This window comes from Geotrypetes seraphini, chromosome 8, assembly GCF_902459505.1.
Source record: "Geotrypetes seraphini chromosome 8, aGeoSer1.1, whole genome shotgun sequence".
Classification (NCBI taxonomy): domain Eukaryota; kingdom Metazoa; phylum Chordata; class Amphibia; order Gymnophiona; family Dermophiidae; genus Geotrypetes; species Geotrypetes seraphini.
The window spans coordinates 85,611,290-85,629,322 of record NC_047091.1 but is presented as its reverse complement, the minus strand read 5'-3'; the positions used below and the strand labels follow the sequence as shown (position 1 = coordinate 85,629,322).

The 18,033-nt window shown below is 44.1% G+C and overlaps 1 protein-coding gene across 3 annotated transcripts in view; it reads right to left on the bottom strand.

Annotated features, from left to right (window-relative positions):
- Nucleotides 1-6,062: 6,062 nt before the first annotated feature.
- Nucleotides 6,063-18,033, bottom strand: part of PRR22 (proline rich 22) — a 44,172-nt gene continuing 32,201 nt past the window's right edge. For all 3 annotated transcript variants that reach the window (XM_033954660.1, XM_033954661.1, XM_033954662.1), the window contains one exon: nt 6,063-7,302. In XM_033954660.1, coding sequence (XP_033810551.1) covers nt 6,074-7,302 — 1,229 coding nt within the window. In that variant the 3' untranslated portion in view covers nt 6,063-6,073. The remainder of the gene's footprint in view (nt 7,303-18,033) is intronic.

The following is an 18,033-nucleotide window of genomic DNA, read 5'->3' as shown; positions in this document are numbered from 1 at the left end:
GATAACGTGGAAGAAATGTGGTCGACTTTGAAAGCCACCATACAAAAAGCAACAAACCGCTATGTTAAATCAGTAAGTAAACGGCGAAGGAACAATAAGCCACAGTGGTTCTCTGCGGAGATTTCAGACCTCATCAAGGAGAAGAAAAAAAAATTAATCTCTTACAAACAATCAGGGAAACAGGACTCCAGGGAAATCTATCTGGCCAAGTCAAAAGCCGTCAAAACAGCAGTTAGGGAGGCCAAATTCCGCATGGAGAAGTCTCTAGTGAAGAACATCCAGAAAGGAGATAAATCCTTCTTCAGGTATATCAGTGACAGAAATAAGAACTCAGGCGGGATAGTACATCTTAGGAAACCAGACGGAGACTATGTAGAAGCGGACTCGGAAAAAGCCCAACTGTTAAATGAATACTTCTGCTCAGTCTTCACCCACGAGGCGCCAGGACTCAGCCCTCAGCTACAGACAAGGGCTGATGCAGATGACCCGTTTAGTAATTTCGAGTTTACACCCAGCGGTGTCTACTGCGATCTGTCAAATCTTAAGGTTAACAAGGCAATGGGGCCTGACAACCTACACCCCAGGGTGCTCAGGGAGTTGTGTGATGTCTTGGCGGAACCGCTATCCGCGCTCTTCAATCTCTCCCTTAGTACGGGTAACATCCCGTTGGACTGGAAGATGGCTAACATCATTCCACTCCACAAGAAAGGCTCCAAGATGGAGACAGCAAACTACAGACCGGTGAGTCTCACATCAATAGTGTGTAAACTAATGGAAACTCTAATCAAACGCCAATTGGATACGATCCTGAACAAGGAGAATCTATGGGATCCCCGTCAACATGGATTTACTAAGGGGAGATCCTGCCAATCCAACCTGATCAGCTTCTTTGACTGGGTGACGAGGAAGCTGGATGTTAGGGAGTCCCTGGACATCGTATACCTGGACTTCAGTAAAGCATTCGATAGCGTACCATACCGCAGGTTGCTGAGCAAGATGAGTTCTATAGGATTGGGCAACACATTGACGAAATGGGTTGGGAACTGGCTTGGAGGTAGGCTTCAGAGGGTAGTGGTGAACGGCACCCCCTCCGAAATGACAGAGGTAATCAGTGGAGTGCCGCAGGGCTCGGCCCTGGGCCCAATCTTATTCAACATCTTTATAAGAGACTTGGCAGAAGGGCTGCGAGGTAAAATAACATTATTCGCCGATGACGCCAAACTAAGCAATGTAGTGGCCAAAAGCACAACAGACATAAATTCAATGTCCGACAACATGATGCACAACCTACTTCTACTGGAGCGCTGGTCTAGGCCCTGGCAACTCAGCTTCAATGCCAAAAAATGCAAAGTCATGCACCTGGGCATCCAAAATCCATGCAAGACTTACACCCTTAATGGCGAGATCCTAACAAGAACTGAAGCAGAACGAGACTTAGGGGTGATCGTCAGTGAGAACATGAAGACTGCCAATCAAGTGGAGCAAGCTTCATCCAAGGCAAGGAAAATCATAGGTTGCATACGCAGGAGTTTCGTCAGCCGTAAGCCTGAAGTCATTATGCCATTGTATAGATCCATGGTGAGGCCCCACCTGGAATACTGTGTGCAATTCTCGAGGCCGCATTACCGAAAGGATGTGCTGAGACTGGAGTCGATCCAGAGAATGGCCACCCGGATGGTCTCGGGACTTAGGGATCTCCCGTACGAGGAACAGCTGGATAAATTGCAGCTGTACTCACTCGAGGAACGCAGAGAGAGAGGTGATATGATCGAGACATTCAAGTCTCTCATGGGCCGCATCGAGGTGGAAGAAGATATCTTCTTTTTCAAGGGTCCCGCGGCAACAAGGGGGCATCCGTGGAAAATCAGGGGCGGGAAACTGCAAAGGGACACCAGGAAATTCTTTTTCACTGAAAGGGTGGTTGATCGCTGGAATAGTCTTCCACTTCAGGTTATTGAGGCCAGCAGCGTGCCTGATTTTAAGGCCAAATGGGATAGACACGTGGGATCTATTCACAGAGAAAGGTAGGGGAGGGTCATTGGGGTGGGCAGACTAGATGGGCCGTGGCCCTTATCAGCCGTCTATTTCTATGTTTCTATGACAGGAGAGATCATTTACTATGTTACTAAGTAGGAAGATATTTGTTGGCCATTTGTCCGGGTTTTGGAAGGCCTCTGCGCATGTGCAGATGTTGATATGATGACATCACATGCATGCATGAGCATGATGTCATCGCTTCGACATCCGTGTATGCATGGAAGCCCTCTAGACACAGCCCAGAACTCTGGGAAGAAAACACAAGGTTTGGGGGGATAGGGGGGGGCCCAGAGTGGAACAGGGTGGGGTCAAGTGTCCTTTTTTCCTCTTATGAAAAAAAAAAATCTGGTAACCCAACACGCAGAAGCAGCTCAAAACTTAACTGTGTACTCTATATTTGTAATGTTAAGCTTATTCCTATAAAATATATTCTTTATGCAATCATTCTTGGCTCGGTTCTAAGGTTGAATGGGCTCCCTCAAATGTTTACCTCGACCCTGAAGAAAGGTTTCACTTTGAAACATGCATGTCGGGAGAGGTGAAGGAAGGACAGATCACCATTAAGTTAAGTGATGTTCTCCTGGTAGATATTGAAAGTATTAAAAAGTATAGTATAAGTTAAAATGATAAAATTATAAAACACTTTAATAAAGGCTGGACTGACGAAGAGTTAAGCAACCGGTGGCATTGTGCCCGGCTGCAGTCAGAAGGTCCATACAATTGAAAAGAGCATTTTATATATAAGATTGAGTGTATCTGTATCCGTCGTTGGTGAGACTAACAAAGACTAAGAGAGGCACAATTGGATTGAGAAGACAACAGGGACTTATATGCACAGGATTTTACCACTTTGTATGTATGACACCCTGTCTTGCAAGAGAGTAAAATAAAACCCATTTCTGCTTCACTGTCTTTTCTGAGTGTTCCAGTAGGAATGCCTTACTTCTCACACATGGTAGTCAGTTGAAGGGGAAAAGGCAAGTGTTTGGATGAATTTATAGTGAGCAAGTTGCCTGAATCTACCAGGGACTGGCTGAAGCAAGCTTAAAAGGAGCTGCTATCCATATGATTAGATCCCTGGCAAAGTTCCTCGAACCAACAGCATTAAATATCTTTATCCATTCTCTCATAATTTCCAAACTAAACTATTGCAACTATTGCAACTATTTAAAGGTATTTCACAGAAAGAACTGAGACGGTTACAAATAATACAGAATACAGCAATAAAAATCATCACAAACTCAAAAAAATTTGACCATGTGACACTTCTTTTGAAAAATTTGCACTGGCTACTAATCCCATACAGAATCACATAAAATAGCTTTAATAATCTTAAAATTAAACCTTCAAAACTGCCAGCTTTTCTTGATAAGCTCCTAATTCCTTACAGTCCTCAGATCCCTGAGATCGAATGAGCAACACTTGTTATCTATTCCCTCTCTGAAGGTCATCAATACACAACATACCAAGATTTTTTTCTGTCACAGCCCCCCAAATTTGGAACTTATTACCAATTTATCTTAGAGAGAAAACATCACTGGACAGATTTAAAAGTTCGCTGAAAAATTTTCTCTTTAAGGATGCCTTTGACCTCTAAGAATTGGATAGTTCTACAGCATCACACTCTTCCTTATTTTTAACCTCTAAGCTCTTTTTATAATTATATTTTTATTTTTATTCTCATCTCATCCCCTCCCTTATGTTTTTACATTAAATATACTTATTAGTGGAGCACATGAATTAATGCAGGAGGTAATAGTGATAGGACCACTTGATAACAGTGATCATTACATGATCAGATTTGATATAATCTCTGGAGTAAGTACACATGGGAAATCCAATACAATAGCATTTAACTTTAAAAAAAAGGAGACTATGATAACATTAGGAGAATGGTTAAAAAAGGTTAAAAAAATGTATATCCGGCATGGATGTTATCAAAAATACTATCCTGGAAGCCCAGACCAGATATATTCCATGTATAAAAAAAGGAGGAAGAAATACCAAACAGCAGCTGGAGTGGTTGACAAGTGAGGTAAAGGAAGCTATTAGAGCTAAAAAAAAGAAATCCTTCAGAAAGTAGAAGGATTTGACTGAAAATAGTATGAAACAGCATAAATTTTGACACATGCCGTGCGACCTGTTTCGCGGTGACTGCTCCCCAAATCTGGAATGCTCTGCTCCCTTATATCAGAGAAGTAAACCTAGACAAATTTAAAGGAGCACTCAAGAGTTTTCTGTTTAGAGATGCTTTTGATTAAAGTTCCACTCTTTTTTTCTTTCTCTCCCAAGTTTTTCTCTTTCATTTATGATGACAGCTTGAAGGAAAACCCCTCTACCCTTATGTTTTCTCCTTTACTTGTTTTTTCCTCTTTCCTATATTTTATTGTAGTTCACTCCTAGTCCTCTTGTATCAAGTTAGTCTGTTCTGTCCTTGTATTTATCAATTTTTACGTTTACATATGTACTCCTCTTTAAAAGTTTTTTTGTATAATCGCTTAGCATAACGACAGGCGATTTATCAAATAATCATTGAATCTTGAAAAGAAGATTGCTTTGGAGGCAAAAATGCATAGTAAAAACATTTTTAGATATATTAAAAGCAAGAAACCGGGAAAAGGATCTGTTAGACCGCTAGATGACTGAGGAGTAAAAGGGGCACTCAGCAAGGACAAGATCATAGAGGAGAGATTAAGGTGATCTTTTACTAAGGCGCACTAGCCAATTTAGCGCATGCTAACTATTAGCATGTGCTAAGTGCTAACGCGCCCATTATATTCTATGGACGCGTTAGCATTTAGTGTGCGCTAAATCATCTAGTGCACCTTAGTAAAAGACCCCCAAATGAATTATTTGCTTTTGTTTTCACTGAGCAAGATGTGAGGGAGATACCGGTACCAGAAATGGTATTCAATGCTGATCAGTCAGAGAAACTGAAACAACTCTTTGTAACAATAGAAGATGTAATGGGCAATTTAACAAATTAAAGAATAGCAAATCAACTGAACCAGATGGTATATATCCTAGAGTACTGATAGAATTGAAAAATGAACTTTCAGAGCTATTGTTAATAATTTGTAATTTTGTAATTTTTCTTTAAAATCCAGCATTGTACATGAAGACTGGAGGGTAGCCAATGTAGCGCCAATTTTTTAAAAAGTGTTCTAGAGGTGAGCCATTGATACTGTGTATCTGGATTTTCAAAAGGCATTTGTTAAAAAAGTATCTCATGAAAGATTTCTGAGGAAATTAGAAAGTTGTATCCTTTTATTAAGATCTAGTTAAGATATAGAAAACAGAGTAGGGTTAAATGGTCAATATTCTCAATGGAGAAGGATAAACAGTGGGGTCCCCCAGGGATAAGTGTTGTGACCACAGCTTTTTAACTTATTTAACAATGATCTAGATATGGGCGCTGGGTGCCGGTTAGAGAAGTGGGGGGTGGAGGGTGGGGAGTTAGGTATTTTTTGTTAGGGCAGAAGCGATTCTGCATAGGACGCTGGTACATGATTCTCAGCCGTTTCATAGGTGGCCACTGAGACCAGCGTCCTATACAGAATCAGGCCCTCTGTGTTTGTGGTGATCTGTTATTTCTCCTAATCAAAACATTGAATTTGCTTCATATCTATACATCTATCTTTCCTCTTCTTTCCATACTTTCACATTCTTTTTCCAATTGGTCTCAGCACCCATTAGACAAATATTAATATCATTACCAACCTTATTCTGTGTTACCTTGAGATTTTGGTCTAGATTTCATTTCCTAATCCTTCCTAAAGCATTTGATCTTTTATTATTATTATTTTATTCAAACAGAATGTACTGGATTAGATTTTAGAAAACCAGTCTTGGCAAAACTCTTCAGATGGCACAAAACTGTTGATATCACTAAGGAACGTATCCATGCAAAGAATTAGGTGTAAAAAATTGTGATAAAGTTTTATTATTTGATCATGTAGCAAAATTGTGCTTCTTTTGATTAACAATTAACTGAAACTCATTTTTACCCAGCTTATTTTTGTGGTTGCCATTATAATCAGATTTCCAATTGTTCCCGGATGCAGGTCTGACTGTTGCCTGGTGTTGACCTTTTCTTCAGGTTGTTCAGTGGAAGCTGGCCAGTCTTGACTGAAATGGTACCCAACATCTGTTTCCCTGATAGCTGTTGGCTTACAAATTCATGCCCTAAGGTGCTCGTTGAGGGTTGGCCAGTCATTCTTTCCTCCCAGTTAAGGTCCTCATTGGATTCCAGGAAATCATAGAAATAATCCACACCAGCAACTGTCTCTGAAATGTCAGGACTAGAGTAGTCAGGAGAAAGGAGCTCACCTGGCAGATTGAGTGAATTTATATCACATAATGGAGCTTTATATGGTAATGAGTTGCCCATCATTGACCTGCTCATTTCTAGTCCTTGATCATCTTTGCCACCTTTGAATTGTGGGATAATGGTGGAATGATTTCTGAAACTTCCCATATCTCTACCACCTGGAATGCAGTCAAACATCTTCATAGCATCTTCCAGTAGAACTTCTTCAGGCAGACCAAGAGAAGTTTGTACATCAAGAGTCTGGCATATTTCCAGTTGAATATTATTGTCCTTCAAAGGATCATTCTGCTCTCTGTTATCTTGTGGACCACTGGGTGGGCTGCTCAGTGATCTATTGCATACTGTAGGGGCCTGAGTGTTAAGAACAATTTTAGATGTTGTATCATTATGTGTTGGTACTCTTCTTTTATCTTGGTAGCACTCATCTTTTTGGAGCTCTTGGGATTGGTGGTTCAAGTCTAGGTTAGCTTGATGAATGGGGTCTTGATGCAGCCTCTCAAGATTATTGTACACATTAGTTGAGAGAATATGCCCATCATGTTTTAAACCAGGGATCGTTATAACCAGCTGGGGAACCTTGATTTCCTTTGTCAGCATTACACCTTGTTTCTGTAAATTCAGAATCTTCACACCTTGAGCATCATGAAGTGAGGCTGGGGCAAAATGAATTTGCTCAGTCAGAAGAGGAGGGCTCTCTTGACTAAAAGTGGAAAGCACATGCTGGGAATTGCCTGGAGCTGTTTGAAAAGATGAGTAAGAGACAGGTTGTCCAGGAGTCTTCATGAATCTTTGGGAATCTGGAACATTAGCATTCTGTGGCATGCCTGGTCCACCCATGACTTTGAAGACCGGAGATTGAGGAAAATCATCTGGTGCCCATTCTATACGGTATATTCTTGGATCAAAAAAACATCCACAGGGAGCCATTTGAAGGCCTTTATCATGAGAAATAGAAATATTTTTAGTGCATAAATAACATGAGTAATTTGAACATTTTCTCTTGGATACTGCTAAAATTATTTTTAGATATTGAGGCATCTGACAAGGCTGTGAGAATCTAAACACTATTTTCATTATGTGGATGTCTGATACCCTTGAAGATCCTCATCTCTATCCAACATATGACATGAAAAAGCCATTGTTTCTTTTTTTATTCTACTAATCAATGGATACAATACATCTTTAAGCAAAGAAATAAATTGTGTGATAGGCATTACCATCTTCTATCCCTCATTCTGTCTTCTACTGTGAGGACAGGATTAAGACATAGGTAAACTAAGTGCATGCTTTGGTTCCTCTCAGGCAGTTAATTCAATTGCTTCCAAGGTACATTTTAGTCCTAGTAAGACAGTAACTGGCAGGAAGAATATGAAGTGGGGATGGGGAGAAGAAGGGAAGGGAAAGGGGCAAAAAGGGACCAGAGCCACCACTGCAGGCAGAGGTCTGTCTGTTCTTCTCACCCCCCTTTGCATTGTCTTTCAGTCATCAGGCTGCACTAAAAATCATGTAGAGATCAGTCTACAGGAATTTAAACATTTATTTAATTATGGCGGGGGGAGGAGCTCAATATTTGCCTGGAACCCACCAAAGGATTAATCCTGCCCCATCTATTGCCCTCTGTCCCATCTTATTCTTTTTCAGTTAATAGTAGCTTATTGGCTTTGTCATGGGCTCCAAGACAGCAGGAACAACATGGGATTCGGTCCTTCACAGCTGGTAGTTGCATCACCTGCTTTATTTGCTTAGTTCCCTCCTTCCTAACCTGCATCTTAGCTTTATCTTCACAGCAAATACATGAGTACTGAGCTAGCTAGAGAATGACATAGGAACAAATTTGTCCCTGTCCCCACGGGATTTTAGTATCTCAATCCCATACCCACGAGTTCTGTCCCTGTTCTTTCCCCATTCCTACAAACTCTGCCTTAACTGCACCAGCCTCAAAAACTTATTTTTTATTTTATTTATTTAAAACATTTATATATTGCCTATGATTTTAAAGCTAGTGCAGATGAGGACAGAGCTTGGAGGAATGGGACAGGGACAGAGCTCACAGGGATGGCACGGGGATAGAGAGATCCCACAGGAATGGGGAAAATTTGTTGCTGTGTCATTCTTCATGAAATAGCTGAGAGTCTGGTTTTAGGGACTCTGCTGCTGAATGTGGACAAATGACTTATGTCCTCCAGGGGACCCTCTCCTACAGTCTTTCCTGCTCCCACCCCTCCCCCCTGCTGTAGCCATTGGGATTGAGTTAGTTGCACCTGAGGGAAAGGCTACATTGAAGTCACTGATGGGCAAAGGATCTTCTGTTTGATTCTCTTTCTTTCCCCCTTACCTTCTGCCATTAGTGTGCACAATAACTCAGGGAATGCTCATTACTATTACTCCAACAAAAGGGGAGAAATATAAATACCTTGGGTTGCTCTGCAGAGAGCTAGTCCTTTCATTTTGAAGGATGAATATTTTAGTGGTATGATCCCATCTTAGCACCAGCTGCCTCTGATCACAATCAGTTATTTGTAATTCTTAACTGAGCTTATACAGTTCATTTTAATTTATGTCAAGATCAGGTAAGGCTAAGGCTATGACTGCAGTAAAATGAACAGAGCAAGCAATAGGATTCACATAAGGAAGACTTATAAAGAGGATATTTCACAGCCAATCTGAAAATGTGGGAAATATTTGAACATGAACTCATGTCCTGTATAGCATGGCTGTCCATCTCCATGGTCAATGGTGTTGAAACCTCAAGACTTCCCCTGTCTCCTCTGCTGCCGAGTTTTATAGAATATCCATTAAATATATGCAGTATTTACTGGCTCCAATGCATGTGTAGATTCTTTAGAGAGAAACTGAAAATCCAATTGAATGGGGCACCAGATGACTGGTTTGAGTACCATCATACTCAATGATACTAGAAGTTTTTTTTTTCCAGATGTAGAACTCTTTCTGTGATATTTTTGAATAAATATTAGCCAGTCATATGCTACTCATGCAACTTTGAAATTATTTGGAATTTGGAAGAGGGTGTAAAATACAAATGACCACTGTCATTTAGGAACAGGGTCAACCCAATGGCCCAGTGGCAGCATCTAGGAAACCTGAATTATGTCTTGGATTTGGCTCCTGCTCCTCTGACTAATGGAAAGAGGATACCATGATTGAGAGAAAAGGAGGCACAGACAGTAACATCTACTGGAAAAGGTTAGGGTCTACAGGTAATGATGGGATCTGCGGTGTGGCCCTAGCCAGAGAGCTGTCACTGATATGAGCAAACAAAAACAAATGACAAACAACTCCACACAATGTAAGAATTTTAAAGATCAAAGCTAAGTTCCTATTTTTTCCCTTCATTTGAAAGGAGGGAAGGGGGCAATTCAGACTGATGATTCAGTTGATCAGTACATACTGTTCTGAAATGAGTTGAGGTGAGTCTGAGGTTTTCCTCCTTCCTTGAACGTTTCACAATTGGCTGATGTTGTAGATATTAAAGAAGAGGATGTTTTGATATCAAATTATATGATTTTGAGTACCTGCTCCACTTTTTGACTGATATAAGCAAGCCACAGTCAGTTGGATTTTCAGAAAAGAAATATATTTGCATATAATGGGGAGCCAGTATGCTGTCAGGTATATTGTAGATATCCTTAAAACCTATCTGGCTCTGGGGCCAATAGGACATCTTTAGGGAATTACTGGATTAGGCTATAAAGACAGGAAGAAAAATACTGGAACAAAATATGTCCACCTATAAGAAAAGCAAAAAAGTACATTAAAAAAAATCTTACAAAATAAGACAATATATGAATATACTTTGGGGCTCATTTTCAAAACAGGAAGATGTCCAGAAAGTGGCATAAAGCGGCAGATGGACTTTTTTTTTTTTTTTTTTTGCCAAACCGTCCAAATTGCAATTTTTGAAACCCATGCTGTAGACAGTTTTCTATGCTGTTTGTCTGAAGTGCATCTAAATCTCAAGGGGGCATGTTGGAGATGTGGTTTGGGTGGGACTAGGGAAGGCTTATGATTTGGACATTTTTCCACAGTAATGGAACATTATAGAAAATGTCCAGGACACCATTTGGATGTTTGAGGCTAGATGTGTTTCAATAGCAGATAAGTGTCAAAAATGTGCCCAAACTGATCAGATGACCACTGGAGGGATGAAGGCATGACTCCCTCATATTCCCCTAATGGTCACTGACCTCCTTCCACCTCCCAAAGATGTGAATGAAACAGTATATACCAGCTTTAGATGTAATGGCCAGCAAGCAGGTTCCTGGCGTAGTCTAGTGGCTGGTGCAGTGGACTGTAGAGATAGGAACCCAGGTCCATATTCCACTCTAATGACTACTCTTGTAGAACATGTGAGCCTTCTAAAACCTACTGTACTAGCATAAGGGCTATTGTGGTGTACAGTTGGGTCCAGTAAGTTTGGGAGGGCTCTCCATACAGTATATGGGGGTTATGGTGAAATGTGTACCTGGGACATTGCAGGAAACCCTAGATTCTCCCCAAAATATATAAACCTCAAATCTAAGTTTTTAAGATAAGGAGCACCCTCAGCGTGAATTTGAAAACTTTAAAGAGTGACTCAAAGAACAGCTCTAGTGCTTAGAATAGCAAAGCCAGCAAACACTGAGCAGAGATTACCCCCCTCACTGCCAGCCGCACACCATCATCTGGATGCTCCTGTGTGCTTTAAAGCAGTGGTCCCCAACCCTGTCCTGGAGGACCACCAGGCCAATCGGGTTTTCAGGATAGCCCTAATGAATATGCATGGAGCAGATTTGCATGCCTCTCACTTCCATTGTATGCAAATCTCTCTTGTGCATATTCATTAGGGCTAGCCTGAAAACCCAATTGGCCTGGTGGTCCTCCAGGACAGGGTTGGGAACCACTGCTTTAAAGTGCAAGTCAAGTGCAAACAATGTGCAATAAATAAATATATATAAAAGTGGAAGCTAAAAAGTTCACTGTCCTGCAATGCTCTGAATACCTAACCCACTGCCTGAACAGAGAAAGCACAGTTACTTACCGTAACAGGTGTTATCCAGGGACAGCAGGCAGATATTCTTGACTGATGGGTGACGGCACCGACGGAGCCCGGTACGGACAATTTTAGAGTGATTGCACTCTAAGAACTTGGAAAGTTCTAGTAGGCCGCACCACGCACGCGCGAGTGCCTTCCCGCCCGACAGAGGCGCGCGGTCCCCAGTTAGGATAAGCCAGCTAAGAAGCCAACCCGGGGAGGTGGGTGGGACGCAAGAATATCTGCCTGCTGTCCCTGGATAACACCTGTTACGGTAAGTAACTGTGCTTTATCCCAGGACAAGCAGGCAGCATATTCTTGACTGATGGGTGACCTCCAAGCTAACAAAAAGAGGGATGGAGGGAAGGTTGGCCATTAGGAAAACAAATTTTGCAAAACAGATTGGCCGAAGTGTCCATCCCGTCTGGAGAAAGCATCCAGACAATAGTGAGATGTAAAAGTATGAACTGAGGACCAAGTAGCAGCCTTGCAGATTTCCTCAATAGGAGTGGAACGGAGGAAAGCTACAGATGCTGCCATAGCTCAAACTCTATGGGCCGTGACAGAACCTTCCAGTGTCAGTCCGGTCTGAGCATAACAGAATGAAATGCACGCTGCCAGCCAATTAGACAACGTACGTTTAGAAACAGGACATCCCAATTTATTTGGATCAAAGGACAGAAAGAGTTGGGGAGCTGATCTGTGGGGCTTAGTACGCTCTAAATAGTAAGCTAGAGCCCTCTTACAGTCCAAAGTATGTAGAGCCTGTTCTCCAGAATGAGAGTGAGGTTTCGGAAAGAAGACAGGCAGAACAATGGACTGGTTGAGATGGAATTCAGAGACAACCTTAGGGAGAAACTTTGGATGTGTACGCAGAACCACCTTGTCATGATGAAAGACCGTAAAAGGTGGATCTGCAACTAGTGCATGTAGCTCACTGACCCTCCTGGCAGAGGTAAGAGCAATAAGGAAAAGTACTTTCCAAGTGAGAAACTTGAAAGGAGTGGTAGCCAAAGGTTCAAATGGAGGCTTCATTAAGGCGGAAAGAACCACATTGAGATCCCAGATTACAGGAGGGGCTTTAAGAGGTGGTTTCACATTGAAAAGACCCCGCATGAATCTGGACACCAAGGGATGAGCCGAGAGAAGTTTTCCATGAACTGGCTCATGAAAAGCAGCAATAGCACTAAGGTGGACTCTGATGGAAGTAGACTTAAGGCCAGAGTCAGACAAAGAAAGTAGATAATCCAACAAAGTCTCCACAGCAAGGGAAGTGGGATCATGTTGATGAAGAAGACACCAGGAAGAAAATCGTGTCCACTTCTGATGGTAACATTGCAGAGTGGCCGGTTTCCTGGAGGCATCCAGAATGGAACGAACGGGCTGAGACAAAGAAGTATCATGAGAAGTCAGCCCGAGAGAAACCAAGCTGTCAGGTGCAGACGGAAGGTTGGGATGCAGAAGTGTCTCCTGATGTTGCGTAAGCAGAGAAGGAAACAGCGGAAGAAGAAAAGGCTCCCTGGCACTGAGTTGAAGTAGAAGGGAGAACCAATGTTGCCTGGGCCACCGTGGTGCAATCAGAATCATGGTGGCTCTTTCCCTCTTGAGCTTGAACAAGGTTCGCAACATGAGAGGCAGAGGAGGGAAAGCGTACAGGAACAGATTGGACCAATCGAGGAGAAATGCATCCACTGCCAGACGGTGAGGAGAGTAGAGTCTGGAGCAGAATAGGGGCAGCTGGTGATTGTGAGGAGCTGCAAAGAGGTCTATCTGAGGAGTGCCCCACTGAGCGAAGATGGACTGTAGAGTTAAAGGATCGAGTGTCCACTCGTGAGGCTGAAGAATTCTGCTGAGCTTGTCTGCTAAAGAATTCTGTTCTCCCTGAATGTAGATAGCTTTCAGAAAAAGTTGGTGATCTGTGGCCCAAGCCCAAATCTTCTGGGCTTCCTGGCACAAGAGGCGAGAGCCTGTCCCCCCCTGCTTGTTGATGTAGTACATCGCAACTTGATTGTCTGTGCACAGCAGGAGGACTTGAGGAAAGAGAAGATGTTGGAAGGTCTTGAGGGCATAAAACATCGCTCTGAGTTCCAGGAAATTGATGTGATGTTTCATTTCCTGGGCTGTCCAAAGTCCTTGAGTTTGGAATTTGTTCAAATGAGCTCCCCAGGCATAAGGGGAGGCGTCGGTGGTGATGACAAGTTGATGAGGAGGTAGATGGAACAGAAGACCTCTGGAGAGATTTGAGGATATCAACCACCATTGTAGAGACTGACGAAGAGACGATGTCACAGATATGTGTCGTGAGCAGGGATCCGTCGCTTGGGACCACTGGGTAGCTAGGGTCCATTGAGGAGTGCGCAGGTGAAGACGTGCGAAGGGTGTGACATGAACTGTGGAGGCCATGTGACCCAAGAGTATCATCATTTGCTTGGCAGAGATGGAACGTTGTGGAAGCACCTGCTGACATAGAGACTGAAGAGTTTGAAGATGGTTGGACGGCAGGAACGCTCTCATGAGGACTGTGTCTAACACCGCTCCAATTAATTGAAGTCTCTGAGTAGGGATGAGATGAGATTTGGGTAGATTGATCTCGAACCCCAGAAGTTGGAGAAACAGGATGGTCTGGTGGTCTGGTTGGTGGCCAGGAGTACTGTCTGAGATGAATTGGCCTTTATCAACCAATCGTCCAGGTAAGGAAAGACCTGAAGGTGGTGAGAGCGTAGAAAGGCAGCCACCACAATCAGACATTTGAACACTCTTGGAGAGGAGGCAAGGCCGAAGGGCAGCACCTTGTATTGGTAATGACAGTGATTGATCATGAATCGGAGGTACTGTCTGGAGGTCAGATTGACCGGTATATGAGTGTATGCCTCTTTGAGATCGAGGGAGCATAGCCAGTCGTCTTGATTGAGAAGAGGGTAGAGAGTGGCTAAAGAAAGCATCTTGAATTTTTCTTTGACTAAGCATTTGTTGAGATCGCGAAGATCTAGAATTGGTCTGAGATCTCCTGTTTTTTTGGGGGACTAAAAAGTAACGGGAGTAAAATCCCTGTCCCTTTTGATCTAGAGGAACTTCCTCTATGGCGTTCAAAAGGAGGAGGGATTGAACCTCCTGGAGAAGGAGGGAAGACTGAGGAGTGTTCGAAGCAGACTCTCTTGGTAGACTTTGGGCAGGCAGGGTCTGAAAGTTGAGAGAGTAGCCGTGGCGGATGATGTTGAGGACCCATTGGTCCGAAGTGATAACTTCCCACTGGCTGAGGAAAAAAGTGAGAAGACACCTATAGGTTGAGGTAGGTGGGTAGATGTTTGGACACTGGCTATGCCCTGGAGAATCAAGTCAAAAGGGCTGCGTAGATTTTTGCTGTGGATTTTTGCTGTTCACAGGTTGCTGTTGCTGTGGCCTAGGAGTCTGTCGTTGTTGCTGACGTTGACGCCTAGGTTGCTGGGGAGCTGATGGCAATGGACGAGCCACATAACGGCATTGATAGGCCGACTGCTGTCTGAAAGGTCGTGCCGGTGGAGGTTTCTTTTTCGTTTTGAGCAGAGTGTCCCAGCGAGTCTCATGGGCGGAGAGCTTTTGGGTGGTCGAGTCCATGGATTCCCCAAAGAGCTCATCCCCCAGGCATGGGGCATTAGCCAACCGATCTTGATGGTTGACATCAAGCTCGGATACTCTAAGCCAGGCAAGGCGGCGCATGGCCACAGACATGGCCGTGGCTCTAGTGGTAAGCTCAAACATGTCATAAATTGATCTTACCATAAATTTACGGAGTTGGAAAAGAGAAGACGAGCAGTGGTGGAAAGCCTGTCGTTTCCGCTGAGGAAGGTACCTTTCAAAGGAAGCCATGGTGGTAAGGAGATGCTTGAGATAAAAAGAAAAGTGAAAAGCATAATTACCAGATCTATTAGCTAACATTGCATTCTGGTATAACCTCTTACCGAATTTGTCCATGGCTTTGCCCTCTCTGCCAGGAGGGACAGAAGCATATACACTGGCTCCCGTGGACTTCTTAAGTGTAGATTCCACAAGCAGAGATTCATGTGGAAGCTGTGGCTTATCGAATCCAGGAATAGGGATTACTTTATACAATGAATCTAATTTACGGGGAGCTCCTAGGATGGTCAAAGGAGTCTCTAGGTTCTTATAGAAAGTTTCCCTCAGGATGTCATGAAGAGGGAGTTTCAAAAATTCCTTTGGAGGCTGATCGAAGTCAAGGGCATCAAGGAAGGCCTTGGATTTTGTAGACTCAGCCTCCAAAGGAATGGAAAGAGATTCACACATCTCTTTCAGGAAGGAAGTGAAAGATGTAGAATCCTGTTTTGAGGATGGATCTGGAGCAGCAGGATCATCCTCATCCGAGGAACACTCACCCTCAGAAAGAAAAGGCTCTTCGGAGTCACCCCACAGATCAGGGTCCCTAATATGGGAGCTACGGTCTCGAGACTCCGGAGTAGAGGGTTCTAGGTGTCGGGATTTGCGTGCCGACTTACCCGACCTCATAGATACGGTACCGGGAGATGTTACCGACTGCAGCGGTGCCGAAGTCTGCACCGACTGATGCTGGGCTCTCGGTTCCGGTGCAAGAACTGGCATTGATATCGATAAGGCCGAGTGAACCGGTACCGAGACAGTGGACGCAGACAATAAAGGTTGCTCCACTGCCAGTACCGGCGGCTCAGACCGGACCGGGACCGGAAGGTTCAGTGCCAATAGAGCAGGAAGGAGTTGTTGTAACTGCTCCTTGAGCTGCGTTTGTAGGACGCATGCAATGCGCTCATCCAAAGAGGGCACCGGTACCGCCTTTTTCTTTTGCGGTACCTGCGGTGCTGCTCGATGCCTCGAAGATGAGGAGCCCAAGGTCGAGGGACTCACCTCGATAGGGGCGGAGCGCTTCCGCGGGCGCCTCACGGTCGGCAGGACTGGGCTCGCTGCAATCGAGACCGGAGGACGCTCCAGCAGGGAAGGCTTCTTAGCCGGCTTACCTGGATGTTGCGACGCCGGCGCGGTATCGCGCGGTGTCGACGAAGTGGGTGCCGACTGTGATGGGGCCGATGCCGGTGTCGATGCCACAGGATCGGACATATCGGCACCGAAGAGTAATCGCTGTTGTATCTGGCGATTTTTTAATGTACGTTTTTTTAACGTGGCACAGCGGGTGCAGGTGGAAGCCTGATGCTCAGGACCCAGGCACTGTAAGCACCAGTTGTGCGGGACCGTGAGGGATATAGGCCGTGCACACCGCTTGCACTTTTTAAACCCTGGCTGGGGGGGCATGAAAGTGAAAACGGCTTCTGCCAAATCGAAGGCCGAGGCCTCGATGGTGGCAGTAGGCCTCGCCGGGGCAAAACCGAAATGAAGAAAAAAAAATAAAGAAATAAACTCTCGGTTTTTTGTTTTTTTTTAGAAAAAGAAAAAGAAAAGAAAGAAGGGAAAAAACTCCCAAAAAGGTTTCGCGAGCGGGAAGGCGTATAAGAAAAAATTTCAACAGTCGTTGAAAAATGCGACTTCTTAGCTCCGCGGAAACTAAGAAACTGGGGACCGCGCGCCTCTGTCGGGCGGGAAGGCACTTGCGCGTGCGCGGTGCGGCCTACTAGAACTTTCCAAGTTCTTAGAGTGCAATCACTCTAAAATTGTCCGTACCGGGGCTCCGTCGGTGCCGTCACCCATCAGTCAAGAATATGCTGCCTGCTTGTCCTGGGATAATGAGGTTTATATATTTTTGGTAGAGTCTAGGGAGTTAACTTTCCTGCAATGTCCTAGGGCACGCCCTACTTATATTTTGGTGTCTTTTAAGGCTATTTTATCTTGGGGGTTTTGCTATAGTAATCTTGGGTTATCTCCATGGAGTTACTGGAGTGGCAGTAAACCTTTTGTTTCTCAGTTCATCAAGTATCATCATGCAGTACTAGAACTTCCCTATTTCAGGAGAGTGGTGACACTCTATTATTTAACTGCACAGTTTTTTTTCTCATTTTTTTTTCATTTTGTGGTTACTTCTGTGTTTATGCACTGGGGGGCGGTGTTTCACCTTCTCTCCAGTCTCTCCTTTCCCTACTAGGGTATACACCTGTGAATGCTGTTGTAAGCTCTAATGTGATTATGCTGCTAATTGCCTGAGAATTTAAAGCTGTTGCTGTTAGAGAGTTGCACGGGGACAGAAATCCCACCCATCCCCACCCGTCCCTGCCAGAATCCTCTCCGTCCCCACCCGGATCATCTCCATCCCCACCCGTCCCCATCAGGATCCTTTCTGTCCCCACTCATCCCCGCAAGGAATTACCTCCATCCCTGCCCGTCCCCATAAAAAGCAGCAATTACTTCTGACAGGATCATCAATTCCACAGTTTCTTTTGTGTTTGCGCTGCTGTTTTCCTTGTGGAATCTCTTTGGTGGAACCCTTTTTTTGTTTTCTGTTCAGGTAATTAACTTATGAGCCCCCTCTTTTACTAAGGCTGACATGTCCTTTATATTATATGGACGAACCCTGCTTCCAAAGCCTTCCATCCCTGTGGGAGTCCTGTTGGCTAGAGGGGGGATCCCCGTGGGAGTCCCGTGGGCCAGAGGGGGGTCCCCGTGGGAGTCCGTGGGTTAGGGGGGGATTCCCACGGGACTCCTGCGGGACCCACAGGATTCC